Genomic DNA, 17,995 nt, shown 5'->3' with positions numbered 1-17,995 from the left:
CTTGTTTACAAATAATAGATGCTGTATACATCACATTTTTTTATTCAGGCAAATTTTTCCAGTCATCTCTTTCTTTCCTTTTTTTTTGATATTGTGATAAATATCGTATCATGACTTTTGGGTATCGTTACATCCCTTCATAATTATGTTTACATACATAATTACGATTAAGAATATGAGTAATATAGTATTCTACAGTTATATCAAATGCAACATTTCCATGTCGTATGAACCCACTTATAACATTTTTAAAAAAGAAATGAAGGAATGCAATGTCGTGCAACAGCATGATCAGATTTTATTAAGCACTACAGGTTGTGAATAGTGATAATGAGTTGAGGGGATCTATGGCAGACAGCAGGCAAAAGGAGTTCTGCAGGCTCCAAAGCATCACTCCTCATCAAACCCTTTCTGTTGTAGCCGGGGAAGTTGAAAAGAAAGAAAAAGAGAAACAGCATTAAGGTTTTTAAATTAGTATTGCTTTAGTGCCACAAAGCAATGTATTCATTAGCAGACCATTTTCAACTAAAGCACTTCTATTGACCCATATTTGTGCTAATATTTGAAGAGCAGAGCAGCATACGAGTTAAATGCAGCCAACAGTCGGCAGCATGTGTTAACGTCAGATGCTGTGCACCTGCTACACAGTGCATGCTTCAGACCTTGGGGCCAGCCTCGCGGGTCTTGACACGCAGCTTGTTGACCTGAGACTCAGCAATGTCAGCTCGCTCTTCAGCTTCGTCCAGCTCGTGCTGCAACTTGCGGAACTTGCCAAGATGAACATTAGCCTGTTCCTCCTGTTCAGGTTAAATAAAATAAGCATAGTTACACAATGACAAGGCAAGAAGCCAAATTACGACCTTTCCACACTTACAGCTTCCTCAGCAGATCTTTTGTAGGATTTCACTTTCAGCTGCAGCTTATCTACCAGATCTTGGAGTCTTGCGATATTCTTGCGGTCCTCCTCAGTCTGTGAACATAACAGACGAGGTTACTTAATTTTCTGAAGAACCACCCATGCAAAATAATGAAACTAGCTACATTCCACAAACCTGATAGGTAAGTTCCTTGATACGTCTCTCATATTTACGGATGCCCTTCACAGCTTCACTGCTTTTCTTCTGCTCCATTTCCAGCTCATTTTCCAGCTCCCTCACCTGGTCAAGGACAATGTTTTATAGCTAACTTTCCAGATAACTCCAACATCACTGCTGTCTAAAAATATACAAATCACACATTTTAAAGAGATACCCACCCTGGCCTCGAGCTTCTGCAGCTGCTTCTTGCCTCCCTTCATGGCGATCTGTTCAGCTTCATCCAGGCGGTGCTGCAGATCTTTAATGGTTTGCTCCATGTTCTTCTTCATACGCTCCAGGTGAGCGCTGGTGTCCTGCTCTTTCTTCAGCTCCTCTGCCATCATGGCAGCATCAGTAATGGCCTTCTTGGCCTTTTCCTCAGCATTTCTGCATTCCTGCACTGCTTCCTCCACTTCAGTCTGAAGCTGGGAAGCATCAGCCTCCAGCTTCTTCTTGTGATTTATCAGGCTGGTGTTCTTTTATTGGACAACCAAGGCAAATAACATTATACAATGTACTATAGAGCAACATTTTTAAAAAGAATAAAACAAATTTGAGGTCTATCATCTTTCATACCTGTGAGTGCAGTAGCTGCACCCTCTCAGTAACATCCAGCAGCTCTTGCTCAGCAAGTTTGCGAGTTCTCTCAGTTTGCTCCAGAGCTGTCCTAAGCTCCTCCACTTCAGCCTGAAGCAAGTTGTTGCGCCTTTCAACAATGGCAATGTTTTCCTTCATATCATCATTGGCTCGCAGGGAGTCATCAAGCTGGAGCTGAGCATCCTGCATCATTTACAATACCACCAGTTACAAAGATACCATAGTAATAAGGATGCCAGCAAAAAAATAAGTAAAGTAAGTCCCCCTTTTTACCTTCAGATGTGCATGGACAGCCTTAAGTTGTTTCTGGGCCTCAGCTGCCTGCCTGTTGGCCTGGCTGAGCTGGATCTCCATCTCATTGAGGTCTCCCTCCATCTTCTTCTTCAGACGCATGGCCTCATTCCTGCTGCGACACTCCGCCTCAAGAGAGCTCTGCAGGGTTTCAATCATCCTCTGCAGGTTCCTCTTGTTTTGCTCCATCTCTTCATCTTTCTCAGCTAATTTGCGCTCCATTTCTGCTTTAATCTGGGTGAACTCAAGCTGGGCTCTCAGAATCTTGCCCTCCTCATGCTCAAGAGATGCCTAAGAAAGACATCAGGGATTTTGTCAAACTATATGGATTTCAGACTTTTCTACAAATTACATCTATACATAGAAGCAACACTTAATATATGAGAAACTGAGGATTTGAGGTTTTAGTTTTACCTCTGCTTCTTCAAGGGCAGACTGAATCTCACTCTTTTCCTGCTCCAGCTGCTTACGGACCTTCTCCAACTCATGAATAGTTTTTCCTCCCTCACCAATTTGCTCAGTGAGGTCAGAAATTTCCTCTGTGGATACAAGTAGTTGTATTCAATTCACCTTTTTGGCACTTGCAATATGCGTGTTGTGCCTGCTAAGATAGTCACTCATATTTTACCCTGCAGATTCTTGTTCTCCCTCTTCATGGTCTCCAGTTGGTCTAGAGTTTCTTCATAGGAGTTCTTCAGTTTGAAGAGCTCAGTGCTCAGAGACCTGGCCTCCTTCTGAGAACTCTCCAACTCACACTGAGACTCCTCATACTTCTGTTTCCACTCAGACAGGACCTAGACATTGAGATTCAAGTGCAACAAGGTTTAAATCTCAACAAAGAACTCTTTACAGTTTTGCAAAATGTGCATTATTTGAAGAAATAATGATGCATTTTAAGAACCCCTTGAAGAAACCCTAGGTTGCACATGAAAATACTGTTTTCTGTGTTATGTATTTACTATTCTATACTGTAATTCTGGGAGGCTGTGGCTCAGGCATAGAGCCAGCGCCTTGCTATCAGAAGGTCACAGGTTCGACTGCCCTGGTCTGCATGTCCAAGTGTCCTTGGGCAAAATACCTAGCCCCAAACTGCTCCTGATGTGCTGGCTGGCAGCTTGCATGGCAGCCACAGCCACCGCCATCAGTGTGTGATGTATGAAGGAATTACTGTATGTTGCTTTGGACAAAAGCATCTACCAAATGCCCTAAAATATAAATGTAAAAACCCTTTGAAACCCTAGGTTTCACATGAAAATACTGTTTGATTTATTATTCTATACTGTAATTCTAATGTGTTTAGGGGTTTCGATAATGATAAAATACAGAAATACTTTGTCAAAGTTTCTTTGCTTCTTGTCCAGAGCAGCAGCAGCAGCATTAGACCTCTCCACATCCACCATGAGATCTTCAATCTCATTCTGCAGCCTGTGTTTGGTCTTTTCCAGAGAGGAACATTTAGCATTCACAGCTTCAACAGCCTCCTCAGCATCCTGCAGACGCTGAGCCAGCTTCTTTCTGGAAATGAATGATAAACAAGTCTTATACACTGGTGCTTTTATTTCTGGGGCATTTTATGCCTGAGAATTAAAGGGGATCGGGAGCAACATGTGACAAAGATGTTGGAGTTCATATAAGACAATGCATGTCGGGTTATGCTGCCTGAGCCCTTTCAAAATAAACATGATTGTTCCATTAATCATTTCAAATGCCTTCCAAATACGTTGGAAGAATAGTGAAAGTCTGACTTCCACTGCAGTTATACTGTCTTCTGATGACATGCAAAAAGCCTAGTGCAATGGCTTATTATCCTGTGGACTATCAAAGATGCTTAATTAGCTTAGATGGGCTGTATTCACAGTATTTATTTGAACGAATGTGTTCTGACAATGAGCTCAATCAAATGGAAAGGAGAAACGAAATGGAGGAAGAAAAGCATCAAGATCATCTTGAAAGACAGTTTATACCACAAAGCTGGTGGTGTTCCTGTGGCAGATCATCTCCCCGTCACAAAAGCTGTCTTTACTCAGTCTGGCCATTTGTTTCAGCCTCCAACCACGCATCACTTCCCTCCGGCCCACGCATTTCTGAGGAGCTTTCACGACCTGTTCACCAAGTGTCCTCTGTCTTTCCTGCCAATTCATGTTACCTGACTCCCACATCCACCTGCTTATTTTTTGTCATTCCCAATACTCCGACCTGATAACACAAACCTGCCTCACCTCATCATTCCAGTTTTGCCTGATATCTGCTACCTTTGCAAAGCATTGCCAAATAGATTTGCTGTATATCCCTTGGCAGATTACCCGTTTGGCCATTCTAGGCTGCTACTATGTTGTGTTAAGTGTTAAAACCATGATTATTTGAAAAGCTGTAGGAGGTTGGTGCAGCTTGCACAAACAACAATGTCATTTGTTTCTTTTGTAAAAAAATTTCTGAAATCTTTATCTTACCTCATATTTTAGATTCATGCTCTCTATATTGGACTTACTTTGCCTCCTCCAGTTCCTCGGTTCTCTGAATGGCATCAGTCTCGTACTTAGTTCTCCACTGAGCAACCTCAGAGTTGGCCTTGGACATGCTGCGCTGCAGATCAGTCTTTGCCTCCTGCTCCTCCTCATACTGCTCCCTGAGCAGGTCACAGTCATGTCTGGCAGACTGCACTGCATGGGCTAATGCATTCTTGGCCTGGATTAATATTGATAACGTGGGTACATTCTTGAACATTTAGCTCGTCTTTGGATGTTGAAATAAATGTATCCATTTTGCCATCTTAATACCTTAATTTCCTCCTCTAGTTGTCTTTTAAGATCTTCCAGTTGTTGATTGTAGGAATTCTTTCCTCTGGTCAGCTGAGAAATGAGTGATTCTTTCTCCTCCATCTGCCTTGAAAGCTCATCTAAAGGGGCAAAATGAGGTCATGTTGTAGTATTGGATCACGCTACATTAAAGAAGTTTATTATTTGAATCAAAAGGAGTACAACACTGACCATTCTCTGCTTGAAGCTTGGATTTCTGGGTGGTGAAGTCATGAAGGGATCTCTGATATTCATCACACTTCGTCCTGTATTCATTCATTTGATCCTCTAAAGTTCTGCAGGTCTTCTCCAGGTTAGTCTTCATAAGAAATATTCCATAGTGCACAGGCATTATTTACTTTTGTTCTCATGGGAAGTATGAGTATGTAACACAGTGTGCCCCCCCATCTCTTTATATGTGTTGACTACTCTGCATTCATAGTGCTATATAATGTAATATAATTCCACTTTAGAGGGACTGAAGATTTGATGTTAGATTTAGCTTGTCTCATTCAGCTTGTCAAATAAGAACAAGGAATTCAAGTTGGAGGTGTACATACCTTAGACTTAACAATTTGTTCCATATTGGAGACAACATCATCCAGCTCCAGTCTGAGCTCACTCTTCTCCTTCTCCAGTTTCTGCTTAACTCTCTGCAGGTTGTCAATCTGCTCTCCCAGGTCAGCAACACTGTCAGCTTGTTTCTTCCTGAGTGTTGCAGCGGTGGCTTCATGCTGCAGAGTTGCCTCTTCAAGGTCTCTGCGGAGTTTCAGAAACTCAGCCTCCCTCTTCTTGTTCATCTCGATCTGAGCAGATGTTGCTCCGCCAGCCTCCTCCAGCCTCTCACTGATCTCCTCCAGCTCTCTGGCTAGGTCTGCTCTCTGCTTCTCCACCTTGGCTCGGGCAGTTCGCTCTGCTTCCAGCTCTTCCTCCAGCTCCTCCACACGAGCCTTGTTTTTGAAAGAACAAGTTTAAATGACGCAATACTTTGGGAACATTTTAGCATATGATCAAGACCAACCAGTGCACATTTTTTACCTGCAGCTCTTTTAGCTTCTTCTGCAGTTGAACAATTATGGCCTGCTCATCTTCAATTTTGCCATTCAGCTGGCTGATCTCAAAGTCTTTCCTGCAGCATTTTATTTAATCAGTGTTGGCTGATTGAAACTGTTTACATATTATTTAATGGTCATACAATAATATACTTAATAATATCATGATAAATGTGTACTTTTTCAGGCGCTCCTCCAGCTGTTGCTTGTCATTTTCTAAATCCATTACAGTCTCCTGGGTCAACTTTAAGTCTCCCTCCAGCTTCCGCTTTGCCCTCTCAAGATCCATTCGAATCTTCTTCTCTTGCTCAAGAGATCCTTCAAGCTTAATGCAAATACATATAATTATGTCATTTGTAAAAGGTTTAATTATTCACACTTGTCAATGTCACCTAAGTAGTGCAATTTTGATATTGGTTCTTACATCATCCACTTGCTGCTCCAGCTTCGCCTTGGCCTTGGTCAGAGTGTTGACTTTGTCTTCTTCACTCTGCAGATCATCCAGTGTTTGCTGATGAGCTTCTTGTAAGGCCTTCTTTTCCTTGGTCAGCTTGGCAATGATTTCTTCCAAAGCTGCCAACTCCTCAGTCAGGTTCTTTACCTGTGATCCAAAGGATGAATTACTGAATGCCTTATTAGGTTGAGGATCTGTGTTGAAGCAAATAGTAAAGTTGTTGTCGTACCTTGTTCTCGGTGGCATGCTTCTCTTTCTCCACTTTAGCCAGAGTCAATTCTAAGTCATCAATGTCTTTCTTTAACTCAGAACACTCATCCTCAAGCTTCCTCTTCTTAGCAGTGAGTTCAGCATTCATCTCCTCCTCGTCCTCCAGTCTTTCTGTCAGCTCTTTGGCTTTTGCCTCCATCTGAATTTTGTTTTTGATCAGCCCCTCACATCTTTCCTCTGCATCACAGAGATTATCTTGCTCCTGCCAAACATTTTATCTCATTAGCAAATACCATGATGACATGTTCAAAGGATATTGTCAAAGTGGTGCCATTCTCACCGCTTGAACTTGGAGCTGCAGGTCATTCTTCTCTTGAAGAAGAGTGACCATTTTCTCCTCTAGCTCCTTTCTACGAGCTTCAGATTTTGCATAAGCCTCTTTAAGCTTCAGGAATTCTTCCTTCATGTTGGCCATCTCCTTTTCTGCCTCAGCAGATCTCAGCAGAGGTTTTATCTTGAAGAACAGCTTCATCCAGGGCCAATTCTTGACCCCCATGAAAGAACGGACATTCCATTGGATCACTAATAATGCATCTCTAAAACATTTTTTGAAAAGAAAAGGCCACAGTTAAATATACAAATACAAACCAATAGTCTTTACAAATATCAGATGGACACAAACGATACCTTCGCTCCACCATTTTCTGATACTCAATACGAGATAAAAGCCCACGAGATCTGGCTTGAATGCCAGTGATGATTTTGGAGAGACGTTCGTCTCTCATCTCCTCAAGGAGACCCAGCAAACCAGCCTTGAAGAATACCTAACGACACCAATGGGTATTTTACTTTGTTGCTGTCTTTTTCATTTTCCACTACAATGTTTCACTTTTCCCATTATCAGAACAATTTTAACTTATACCTTGGTATGTCCAAATTTGTACTGGTTATGATCAATATCAAGAGACCCGAGGAGTTTCTCAGCTCCCTTCCTGCTGTCAATAAACTGACCATCAGGGATGGCTGCAGGATTCAGAATGCGATATCTGAAAGACAAAAACATAAATCTCTGAGAATTTTTTTTTTCAAAGTTGGACTTCTATCAAGAATTATACAGTATTATTATAGTATCTGACTTAATTAAATAATACCTTTGTTTGAAATCTCCATAGAGGATCCTGTTGGGGAAGCCCTTCCTGCAGATCCTGATGCCTTCCAGCACACCGTTACAGCGCAGCTGGTGCATCACCAGAGGATTCTCCATGGCCCCAGGAGTCTTGGTCTCATTGGGGATGATACAGCGTACAAAGTGAGGGTGAGTAGACCTCAAGTTGGTCATCAGCTTGTTCAGGTTCTCCTGAACAAGTCAAGCATAGATGAATAATTACTGACTGTAAAGCATTCAGTGAATTACCATATTTTTGTATAAAAACAATACTCAATCATATACAGTACCCTATGAAGAGCAGACACAGTCTGAAACGATGATCCCTTCTTCTTCTTCTCTTTTTTGCCTTCAGCAGCTTCCGCCAAAGCTGTTTAGAAAAACATGTGTAACCATGGAGCTAGACAAAAAACAAAAACATTTTTAAAGTAAAATCAAAAAAGATATTTGTGGCAGGGTACCTGAGTCAGCTCCAGCATAATTTATAAAAAGGACAGATAAGAGCTTGAGAGTAGACTTCTGGTATAGTCCTACAACGGTCTCATTCAGAGGATCCTTGTTCTTCACCAGCCAGTTGACGATATTGTAGTCAACAGTTCCGGCGTAGTGCATCAGGGCAAAATGGGCCTCTGGTTTCCCTTTGACAATCCTGGGCTTTTGAAAGTTGGCAGATTTCCCCAGATGGTTGTCATAGAGCTTAGCTTTAAAGGTGGTATCAGAGGCTTTGGGGAACATGCACTCCTCTTCAAGGATGGACATGATACCCATGGGCTGAGGGGACAAAAATTGTTTAAAGAAACACGTTTTATTTATTCTTATTCTTTAACATGTAAAGAGCGCAGTATCTCACCTTTTCAATCAGGTCAATACAGGCCTGCAAGTCCATACCAAAATCTATAAAAGTCCATTCAATGCCCTCTTTCTTGTACTCTTCCTGTTCCAGCACAAACATGTGGTGGTTGAAAAACTGTTGCAGTTTTTCATTGGTGAAGTTGATGCAAAGCTGCTCAAAGGTGTTGAACTGCAAAGAGAAGAAAAAGTCTGAATGTCTATCCATTTAATATCGAAGGTGCTGTTTTTATTGGGATTTAATAAGACTTCTCACATCAAAGATCTCAAATCCAGCAATATCCAGCACACCAATGAAGTATTGGCGGGGCTGCCTGGTCTCCAGTGATTGGTTGATTCTCACAACCATCCACAGAAACATCCTTTCATAAACAGCCTTGGATAGAGCACCGACAGCATAGTTCACCTGTGGAACAGCATTATAAACAGTATTTAGTTCAAAACATACAAATGATTGAAAATTAACTTTTTTGTAAAAAAAAAAAACAAAAAAAGAAGAAGAAAAAATTTACGCAACCTCACAGCCACTAAGGAAAAAAAATGTTTTTGTTTAAGTTTACTTCTTTTGTTTCTTACCTGGGCTACATTTTGACCCTTGGTGACCCATTCATTTCCTACTTTGACCCTTGGGTGACAGAGACATTTGATGAGGTCAGCAGAGTTTAGGCCCATCAGGTACGCTGCTTTGTCAGCATCTGAAGAGGGAATGTGAATACTGTAACACTTCCTACTTAGGCCATGATTCTCTTTGTCAGTTCTGAGCCAACCTGACATACACTAACCTTCAGTGCCATCAGCCTCTGCTTGCTCCTCTCGCTGTTTCTGCTTGAACTTCATGTTACCATAGTGCATGATGGCACCAGTCAGCTTGTACACAGAGTTTTTTTCCTCTTGGGTAAAGCCTAACACGTCGAAGGCACTCTGTGGAGGAGGACTGATAACTTCATGATTGTTCACACATCAAGCATAGGTACACACAGTAACCCTGATGCTGATCAGTCTTGCCAGCTTGGGCGTCATTGTAGTATTAAAAACAGAAACTGTACGCAATGTAACCTAAGCTGGCATAACAGATACTGCGGAAAGAGTTCTTTTATACTCGAATAAACAAAGTGTTCCTTATGTTTACTTCAGCAGCTACATGTTAACATATATGAATAGATTAAATGCTCAATGCAACACAAACACACAGAGCTGCATGAGAAGCCAATGTTGCTCACTATTTTGTTCCTGTATATGTCATTTTTCTATGAAAAAACAGAGTCCTCTCATTCATTAAAATGGACCAGGTCTGCTGGGGGTGCCAACACAGAGGCTGCCAGCAAAACAGTGCTGGGCTGCTGCTTACTTTTGCTGCAACCTGACACAGTCCAATAAGGTGCTTCATCGTTCAATCAAATACATGTAAACCTTCTTTGTAACCTGAATGCCATATATAAACTGTTTTTCACAATCACTGTTATGACAGATAGAATAGTTGCAGATGTGATGACTTTCCAAAGTCCTAGTAGTATTAGTATTATAAACGTTTTCAGTGTTGCGGCATAAAGTATAATTCTTTAACTTGTTAATCGGTTACTGCAACTGGACTTTTACATAGAGCTGTTTTCAGTCTAAATCTGGTGTAATCCTCTTTCAGCTATTGAGTTCAGCACAATCACAGCATTGCTGTGTCCAGCTGAACCAGTTTAACATTTTGGTGAAACTTTGGGTGCAGGTATACTAGGCTGTAGCTCAGGAGGTAGAGCGGGTAATCAGGTAACTGGTAGTTCTCAAAGTATCCTTGAGCATTGATCCTGATGAGCAGGTCAGCACCTTGCATGGCAACCTCTGCCATTAGTGAATTAATTTGTGTGTGAATGAGCAAATGTGACAATTGTTACAAAATTCTTTGAGAGGTCAGTAGACTGGAAAAAGTGCTGTAGAAATACAAGTCAATTTAGTTAAAGGTAAGGTATTGTTAAATTGTAAAAAAAAAAATTAAAATTAATCAATTTCAGAAAGAGGAAAGAGTAAGAGCCTGACATCTGTTGCCATCAGTTCCTCTGCATCATCAATGGATGTCACTTGGGTTTCCCCTTGAGAGATGAAGGCGTAGTCATAGGGATTATTAGTGATCAACAGCATCTCTGAGGGCACAGAGAGAGTGAAATGGTTAAGACACAATTCTAATGAAAAGCCAACAACATTGCTTGTGTGTGTGTGTGTGTGTGTGTGTGTGTGTGTGTGTGTGTGTGTGTGTGTGTGTGTGTGTGTGTGTGTGTGTGTGTGTGTGATTGTACCACAGCAATATACAAACCCAGGAGTTCAGGCTTCTTGTTGGATAGAATCTGGTAGAAAATGTGGTAATCTCTCTCAGCCTTGAGCTGGAAGGTCACACGAGACTTCTCCAGAAGGTCTGACAAGTGATATATAATGTGTAAAATCAACGTTTTAAACTACAAATAATATATACGATTTTAGTGCTTTAATGTACGAGTTTATTCTTACATGTTTCAATATCAGCAGAGGCTAACTTCCCCCTGGCATCAAAATGAATTCGGATAAATTTACCCTGAAAGCATAAAGGTTGTCTGTATGAAGAAACCTGCTGCTGCTGCTACTGATCTTGTTTGCATGGGAAATCACTACATTTTTTACAATTTAACCACTCAAAAATTAGACACTCACAAATCTGGAGGAGTTGTCATTCCTGATGGTCTTGGCATTACCAAAGGCCTCCAGAGCAGGGTTAGCCTGAATGATTTGATCTTCCAGGGTACCCTGTCAAAGAGAAAATCGGTGTGCTCAATGTGTGATTAATATTTAAAGCTATTCAAAGACATTTTTGCAGCATCTGGTAGCATCAAGTAACATTTTTTCAGTTTTTCAATGTTTGAAAAACCTTCTTGCCTACAAATACTGTCACGCAAATCATTGAAAATCACTTACAGATATTGATCTATATTTCAGTGAATTATACACTTTACACTAGGAATTTAAAAATAAGTATATTCTATTATATTTCGTCCAGTTTAAGATTACCGGTAATCCCTACAGAACTCAACATTTGACAGAGTTGATTACTTACCTTGTCCTTTGCATTGGGGTCTTTCTTTATGCCTCCAGCTGCAATACTTGCAAAATACTGGATGACTCGCTTTGTGTTGACAGTCTTTCCTGCACCAGATTCTCCACTGTAAATTGTAAAGATCAATGTAAATACTTACAAAAGTATAATGACATATTTTTTTTCAGAGATGTAGTGTCACGCTTTTCAAGAAAGGCGTTACATACGTGATCAGAATAGACTGGTTTTCACGGTCTACAGAAACAAATTTGTGGACAGTACAGTTTTATTAGTTTTGGATTAAGCATTATTACATGTTACAAAACATACCCAAAATATTATCCATATTATTAGTTTTTACCTGCCAGCATGTACTGGTAGGCATTGTCAGAGATGGAGAAGATATGAGGTGGAGCTTCACTCCTCTTCTTTCCTCTATAGGCAACGACCACTTCCTGGTTGTAGACTGGCAACCACTTGTAGGGGTTGACAGTCACACAGAACAGCCCCGAGTAGGTCTAAAATTTACAGATAAATCATTAATTTTTAACATCAACCATTGGCCATTTAGATATTAAAATAATTTATATATTGGTGAGTTCAAATTCTAAACACACTCATGTTCACATTCTGATAGAGATTCCTGTGCTTGTGACTTTCAATCTATTATTTATTTATTTATTTTCCAATGTTAAAGTAATAAAAAAAATAATATAGCCAAATCATACTTGAATGAACTGTAGTTTATGTGGTGCACAGTACAATTTATTAACAAATCTTGTTAATTGGATTGTAGGCTACTCACATAGATCATCCATGCTGCATAACGTTCTTTTAGGTTAAACAGCACAGCTGGTTCATGGAGGAAGGTCAACATGGCCATGTCCTCAATTTTGTCAAACTTAGGAGGATTCTGTTGCAGAATCTGGGAGTCTTTGACAGTTGCAGTCTAAGGAAAATAATGCAGTTTTTTAATTAATATGTAATGATGATCACCTTTTCTATGAGTGTAAACATACAGACATTTTTTTTTCTTGTTTCTGTGACCTGCATGTGCTACCCTATTATCACCAACAGTGCTCATGTAACTCAGTATGCCTTCATTGTTATTGCCAGATGGCAGCAATGCCTCGTTTCATCACTCAACTGTTCAGTGTCGTGACTGGAGACACATAGTAGCCAGGCTCTCAATTGAAGTGTATTTACACTCACTCAAGGATAGCTGCTTTAATTCACACACAGATTTACACTGAGATTAACACTTGCTCCTAGAGGACTCCCACGTAGACTTACATCTAAAGTTGTCCTGTACTGCTTTAACGGACCCTGGCGACTGGAATGGTCCACTTAATGAAATGAATAAATGGATTAAATGACATTGCTGGGACATCTTGATTTCAAGTGCACTGAATAATGAATCAGAGCAGTCTCTTGACAGTGCTTGTCTATTGGCATACAAGTTTAAGGAAAAACTTTGTTTGAATTCTTTCATTCAGACAGATTTTTAGGAGTCTGACATACATTAAAAAACTGTGTCTGCCGCCTATCCTATACTTCTGGTTATCCCGACAATTTAAATTGCTGCATATCAGCAATTTGCAAACATTTATTTTTGTACATATTTTTTTTATCTTAGGCTTTAGATACATAGTAATGTTGCCATTGCAATATTACGAGCACCATATGTGTTGTCAATAATATAAGCTACATTTTAAAACTAGTAAAATGTAACCACTGACCTTCCCATTATGCGTTTCTACAGTGACTTTGTCTCCATCTCGACTGGTGATGGTTGCCTTCACAAACTCTTCCACTGGATCCGGGACAAAGCATTCCTTCTTTATGTCGAATTGACGTGTGGATGCCTCCATGCGCTCTTTGTCAGACTTTCTGAGGTACGAGGCAGCTGCCCCAAACACAGACATCTCTGCATCCCCCATGGCTGCACTAATGTTCATACAGGTAACAGTAATTGATAAAAGTTTTGCTCTGCATTGAATGCTTCACCTTAACATCTGTATTATGATGCTTATATACTGTTTGGTTTAATGATTCTGTATAACTATTTCAGTAGAATTTGGAGTTGATCTATGAAAAGTCCATCTTTGTCCTCTACATATTATATCACCCTTTATATAATATGAACCTATATGTAAGCATTAGGAAGTGAAAGAATTTACCAGTAGGTTCAACTCAGATGACAGGTGAGCTCAGACTTCAGATTCAGTCAGTGATCCACCTGAAGTGGGCAGAAAAAACTGCAAGTAGGATATTTCAAGGCTATCAAAAAAATCCAATTACTGTATATATACAACTTACATAAAAATTTGGTCCTTTAACCTTGTTAGTAAAAATCTTAGCTAAGATTATTTAACATAACTTTGAACTATCCCAGTCTTTTTAGTTATGTTTCAGTTTGTGAAGTGAATCTATTTTGTTAAAAGTGATCAGATTTAAATCTTTGTATCTTTAGCTAATAAATGGAAAATACAGCATGAATACAAAATAATTTAAAAAATACAACTAGTTGTGCAGACTTACAGAGGCCAGGTGAAGAGGAAGCAGCTGCTAGACCTGCTGGGAAGGCAGGGATCAAATATATAACCCCAGATGACCCTGCCTTACAAGGCCAAGGGCACTATCCTGACTGGCTAACTAACATGCACACACACACACACACGCACACACACACGCACACACACACACACACACACACACACACACAATGGTGTAATCGCCATCACTTTCATCACTTATGACAGGGCTCTCTGTGGCTCTCATGTTATCTGGCCGCCCTCTCTGCTCACATCCCAATAATGTCATTTTTTGGGAGCAATGCCAGGAATTGTCTCCAGTGTAGCTCATGTGTGACTCACCCAAACATAGCCTCTCTATCTGTAATTCTACTGCACTTTTTTAAATTCTTTTTCCAACTGAGGACTGGTTGTGGACTGAAACCATATTCTATTTATTGCCTGTGGGGAGAAACAAAGCGTGGCAGTGTTTAACACAAAAGGTATGACATGTTACCTAGTAAAAAATACATTTTGAAGTTATATCATACATAAGATGGTGGTAATTTTGTAACAGACACAAACCTATTGTAACAGTTGAGGTATTGAATGTAGCGCCACTAGGTGGCGCCTCCATTTGTTTAGTGGGTAATGTAACCTGTCCCTAGAAGAAGAGCGGGTGTCCTTCTGCTCCATCATGCATAAAGATGCCACCAGCGGAGTGAAGACCCCCTTTTTATTTTATTTTATTTTGATGTGTTGGTGTAGGATCCTCGGCCTCTGTTTGTCAGATCATGTATGCATGTAATAACTAGTGCTGTAGAGACCTGGCTTGGTATGGTCTGTATAGTGGAACAAAAGCATGTGCGGAAAATCCCACATGATGCCTGTCGTGTCTTTAAGCTAACCGGAGCTACCGCCATTGAAAGCAGACCATACCCTCATCCTTCACCACCCACTTTACCCTATTGAGGATTAACTGGGAACATCTGACTGGGACTCTGTCTGCAAGAAATTCAACTTCAAAATGGTCATATATCCTGTTGATTTTTAAAGACAAAGGACACTATTTAAATGATTTGTCTAGTGGATTAAGAGTGAGTCCAACTCCCTTTCGCTTGTTAAAAGACCAATAATCTCAGCGCAAAGTATGGCACACACTGCGAAGAGTATGTCTTTACACTCTTAATCATGGTTGTGTTTGGGGCAGAACATAAATTAAATCAATCTGAGATTCATCTCCCATTCAGTCTAAGAGCCAAGTGTGCCAGGGCCTTGAACATTGATATACACTGATCAGCCATAACATAACAACCACCTGCCTCATATTGTGTAAGTGCCCCTTTTGCCACCAAAACAGCTTTGACCTGTTGAGACATGGACTTCACAAGGTGTCCATGTCCATGTCACCTCAGGTGTGCGGTGGTATCTGGCACAAACTTAAGCAGCACATTCTTTAAGTCTTGTAAATTGCAAGGTAAGGGTGTCCATTGATCAGACTAGTTTGTCTCGATTGGGTTGAGATCTGGGGATTTTGGAGGCAAAGTCAACACCTTGAATATGTTGTTGTGTTTCTCAAACCATTCCTGAACCATTTTTTGCAGTCTGACAGGGTGTGTATTCCTGCTGAAAGGCCACTGTCATCAGGGAATACAGTTTCCATGAAGTTGTGTACTTGGTCTGCAACAATGTTTAGGTTGGTGGTACGTGTCAAAGTAACATCCACATGAATAGCAGGACCCAAGGTTCCCAGCAGAACATTGCCTAAAGGATCACACTGCCTTCTTCCTATATTGCATTCTTCATCTCTTTTCCGGGTAAGCGACGCACATGCACCTAGATATGCACATGATCTAAAAGAAAGCGTGATTCATCAGACCAGGCCACCCTCTTCCATTGCTCTGTGGTCCAGTTGTAATGCCCATTGTAGTCCGGGGCTACGCAGTCCATATGAAGCAAGCCACGATGCTCTGTGTTCTGACACATTTCTATCGGAAACAGCATTACCTTTTCAGCAGTTTATGCTCCATCATCAGACAACATGATCTAGCCTTCACCCCCCACGTGCATCCGGGAACCTTTGGCGCCCATGACCCCTTCATCAGTTCATAGAATGTCCTTCCTTAGATGACTTTAGGCAGGTGCTAACAACTGCAGATGAGGGACACGCAATAAGACCTGTAGTTTCAGAAATGCCATCACACACTTCACATCACTTGCCTTTTTTCCTGCTTCCAACACAGCAACTTAGAGGACAAAATGTTCATTTGCTGCAGAATATATCACAGCCACTGACAGGTGACATGGCGACAAGATAATCAATGTTATTAATTTCACCTGTCCGTGGTTATAATGTTATGGATGATCAGTGTTTACGTGTTTAAATAACTATGCTACCCAACCTGTATTTCTTCATCTCATCTGTATCTCCAATTTGCCCAGGCTGTTGGCAAAACTGACGCAAAAGAACAAGACTGCAAAAATAGCTTCCCTCTAGACGGGTAGTGTGTCATGTATCTAGAAGGAACTGAGGGATGTATTGTGTTCAAAATAGTTACTCATATTGTACATAGTTTATTTATGTGATTCATGTGAGGTGTATTCCCAAGGACCAACATTAATGAAGATTATTTACTCGAGTGCTGTACTTTAATAAGGTAATATTTTGAGTATCTATTTATAAAACACATCTATCGATACAGATTCAAGTCATGGAGTTGTGTAGTTTGTCCACTGTGGTGTGTTCCATGCTATTATACTACACTAAAGCCTCATGGAGCGTACCCAAGAGCAGAGCATTCCTGTCAAGTCAAAACTGTGGTGTCTATATTTCTATTTGCTGAAATGATTTATTAATACAAAAGCAATTCTGGACAAAAATCACAAGTTCAGACAGGAATTTGTTGCGCTTGGCAAAATCGCTACATCAATCACATTTCCTTGGACTAATTAATTAGTCTATTAAACGCTTGGTTGCATTCACTATGCGAACGTCTCCCCACCCCAGCCTTCACCTGTGGTAGTCATTATCTGTTTGTAAGCCTAGATCATCTATTTCCATGTTAAGTGCCGCTGCTTGCTTATGCTAACTGATTTGCAGATCAATCCTCCCGTAATGATAGCAAGATAAAGTGGTTGGATGATACCTGCAAATTAACACTTGTTTCATTACAACATGCTTAGCACAGTCAGGCTTCATGTCTAATTTATATAATAAAGACTGGTTGAGCTACATGTGGTTGGTATCCTGTCACCAACCACTGAGTACAATTCAGTGACAGCTCCTTCATGACTTCCTGCCTGTAGTGATATGGGCTGGTGAAATAAAGCTAACATAGATGGACAGACATCACAGAAATTAATACTGAGTGATGAAAATGTTAAATTTTCTAGAGCCAGATTCTGTTACTCACTGACGTCTACTGTCTGTACTCTCATAACTTGATGCCTCTAGACCTTCTCAAAAATAAATGGGAGACAGATTCAAATGAACAAATCACAGCACCTGGCACAAAATAATACAGGGAATCTTCTCTTCTTCCACTTGTCTTGGACATGCTGTTACTCAGTTCAAAATTGTACACCGTCTGCACTGCTCTAAAACTAGACTTTCTAAGATCAAAGCTGACATAGACCCCACTCCATTGCACTTTTTGGTATGGGATGTGGGAAAGAACTATGTTGGCTTTTTGCTCTCCACTAGCTAGGAGACTGATATAATTAAAAAGGAAAGACCCAGCACCTCCAACATACAGTCATTGGATTAGGGAAACCATGTACCATATGAAGTTGGAACATTTTGTAAGATTTGGCAGCCTTTCTTAATGTTTGTTGAAGACATGGAGGCCGATATAATATAGTAATGTTAACCCCTGATGCTGCCCTCTGTCATTTTTTTATGTCTATGTGAACTCTATGTTTTGAACTTTTTATGCTGTTGACAT

General features: G+C 40.5%; 1 protein-coding gene and 1 long non-coding RNA gene across 3 annotated transcripts; one reads left to right on the top strand and one right to left on the bottom strand.

Moving 5' to 3' along the window:
- Positions 1 to 275: 275 nt before the first annotated feature.
- On the bottom strand, positions 276 to 13,783 carry LOC115573396 (myosin-7-like). 2 transcript variants are annotated; one of them, XM_030404177.1, is made up of 38 exons: positions 13,719 to 13,783; positions 13,278 to 13,485; positions 12,344 to 12,487; positions 11,900 to 12,056; positions 11,766 to 11,793; positions 11,560 to 11,665; positions 11,160 to 11,252; positions 10,980 to 11,043; positions 10,765 to 10,887; positions 10,515 to 10,696; positions 9,272 to 9,410; positions 9,066 to 9,184; positions 8,746 to 8,895; positions 8,491 to 8,661; positions 8,102 to 8,411; positions 7,931 to 8,010; positions 7,627 to 7,832; positions 7,398 to 7,521; positions 7,163 to 7,299; positions 6,816 to 7,071; positions 6,495 to 6,737; positions 6,236 to 6,412; positions 5,991 to 6,136; positions 5,798 to 5,888; positions 5,320 to 5,709; positions 4,952 to 5,078; positions 4,742 to 4,860; positions 4,453 to 4,649; positions 3,296 to 3,479; positions 2,593 to 2,758; positions 2,379 to 2,503; positions 1,947 to 2,255; positions 1,653 to 1,856; positions 1,256 to 1,552; positions 1,053 to 1,157; positions 875 to 970; positions 663 to 797; positions 276 to 411 (listed from the first exon to the last, which is right to left on the bottom strand). In XM_030404177.1, the coding sequence occupies exons 2-38, from the start codon at positions 13,476 to 13,478 to the stop codon at positions 391 to 393; spliced, it is 5,922 nt and encodes a 1,973-aa protein (XP_030260037.1). In that variant the 5' UTR covers positions 13,479 to 13,485; positions 13,719 to 13,783; the 3' UTR covers positions 276 to 390. The 2 variants fall into 2 exon arrangements, with proteins under 2 accessions (XP_030260037.1, XP_030260038.1); XM_030404178.1 differs by lacking the exon at positions 13,719 to 13,783 and having other exon boundaries at positions 10,515 to 10,618; positions 10,789 to 10,887; positions 13,278 to 13,478.
- LOC115573403 (uncharacterized) lies at positions 9,756 to 16,301 on the top strand. Its single transcript, XR_003982266.1, has 2 exons — positions 9,756 to 9,867; positions 13,301 to 16,301. It is a non-coding gene; the product is annotated as an uncharacterized LOC115573403 (long non-coding RNA).
- The last annotated feature ends 1,694 nt before the right edge of the window (positions 16,302 to 17,995 follow it).

Source organism: Sparus aurata, chromosome 21 (assembly GCF_900880675.1).
Source record: "Sparus aurata chromosome 21, fSpaAur1.1, whole genome shotgun sequence".
Taxonomy (NCBI): domain Eukaryota; kingdom Metazoa; phylum Chordata; class Actinopteri; order Spariformes; family Sparidae; genus Sparus; species Sparus aurata.
The sequence above is the reverse complement of the archived record's forward strand: the minus strand, read 5'-3'. Positions and strand labels throughout refer to the sequence as shown.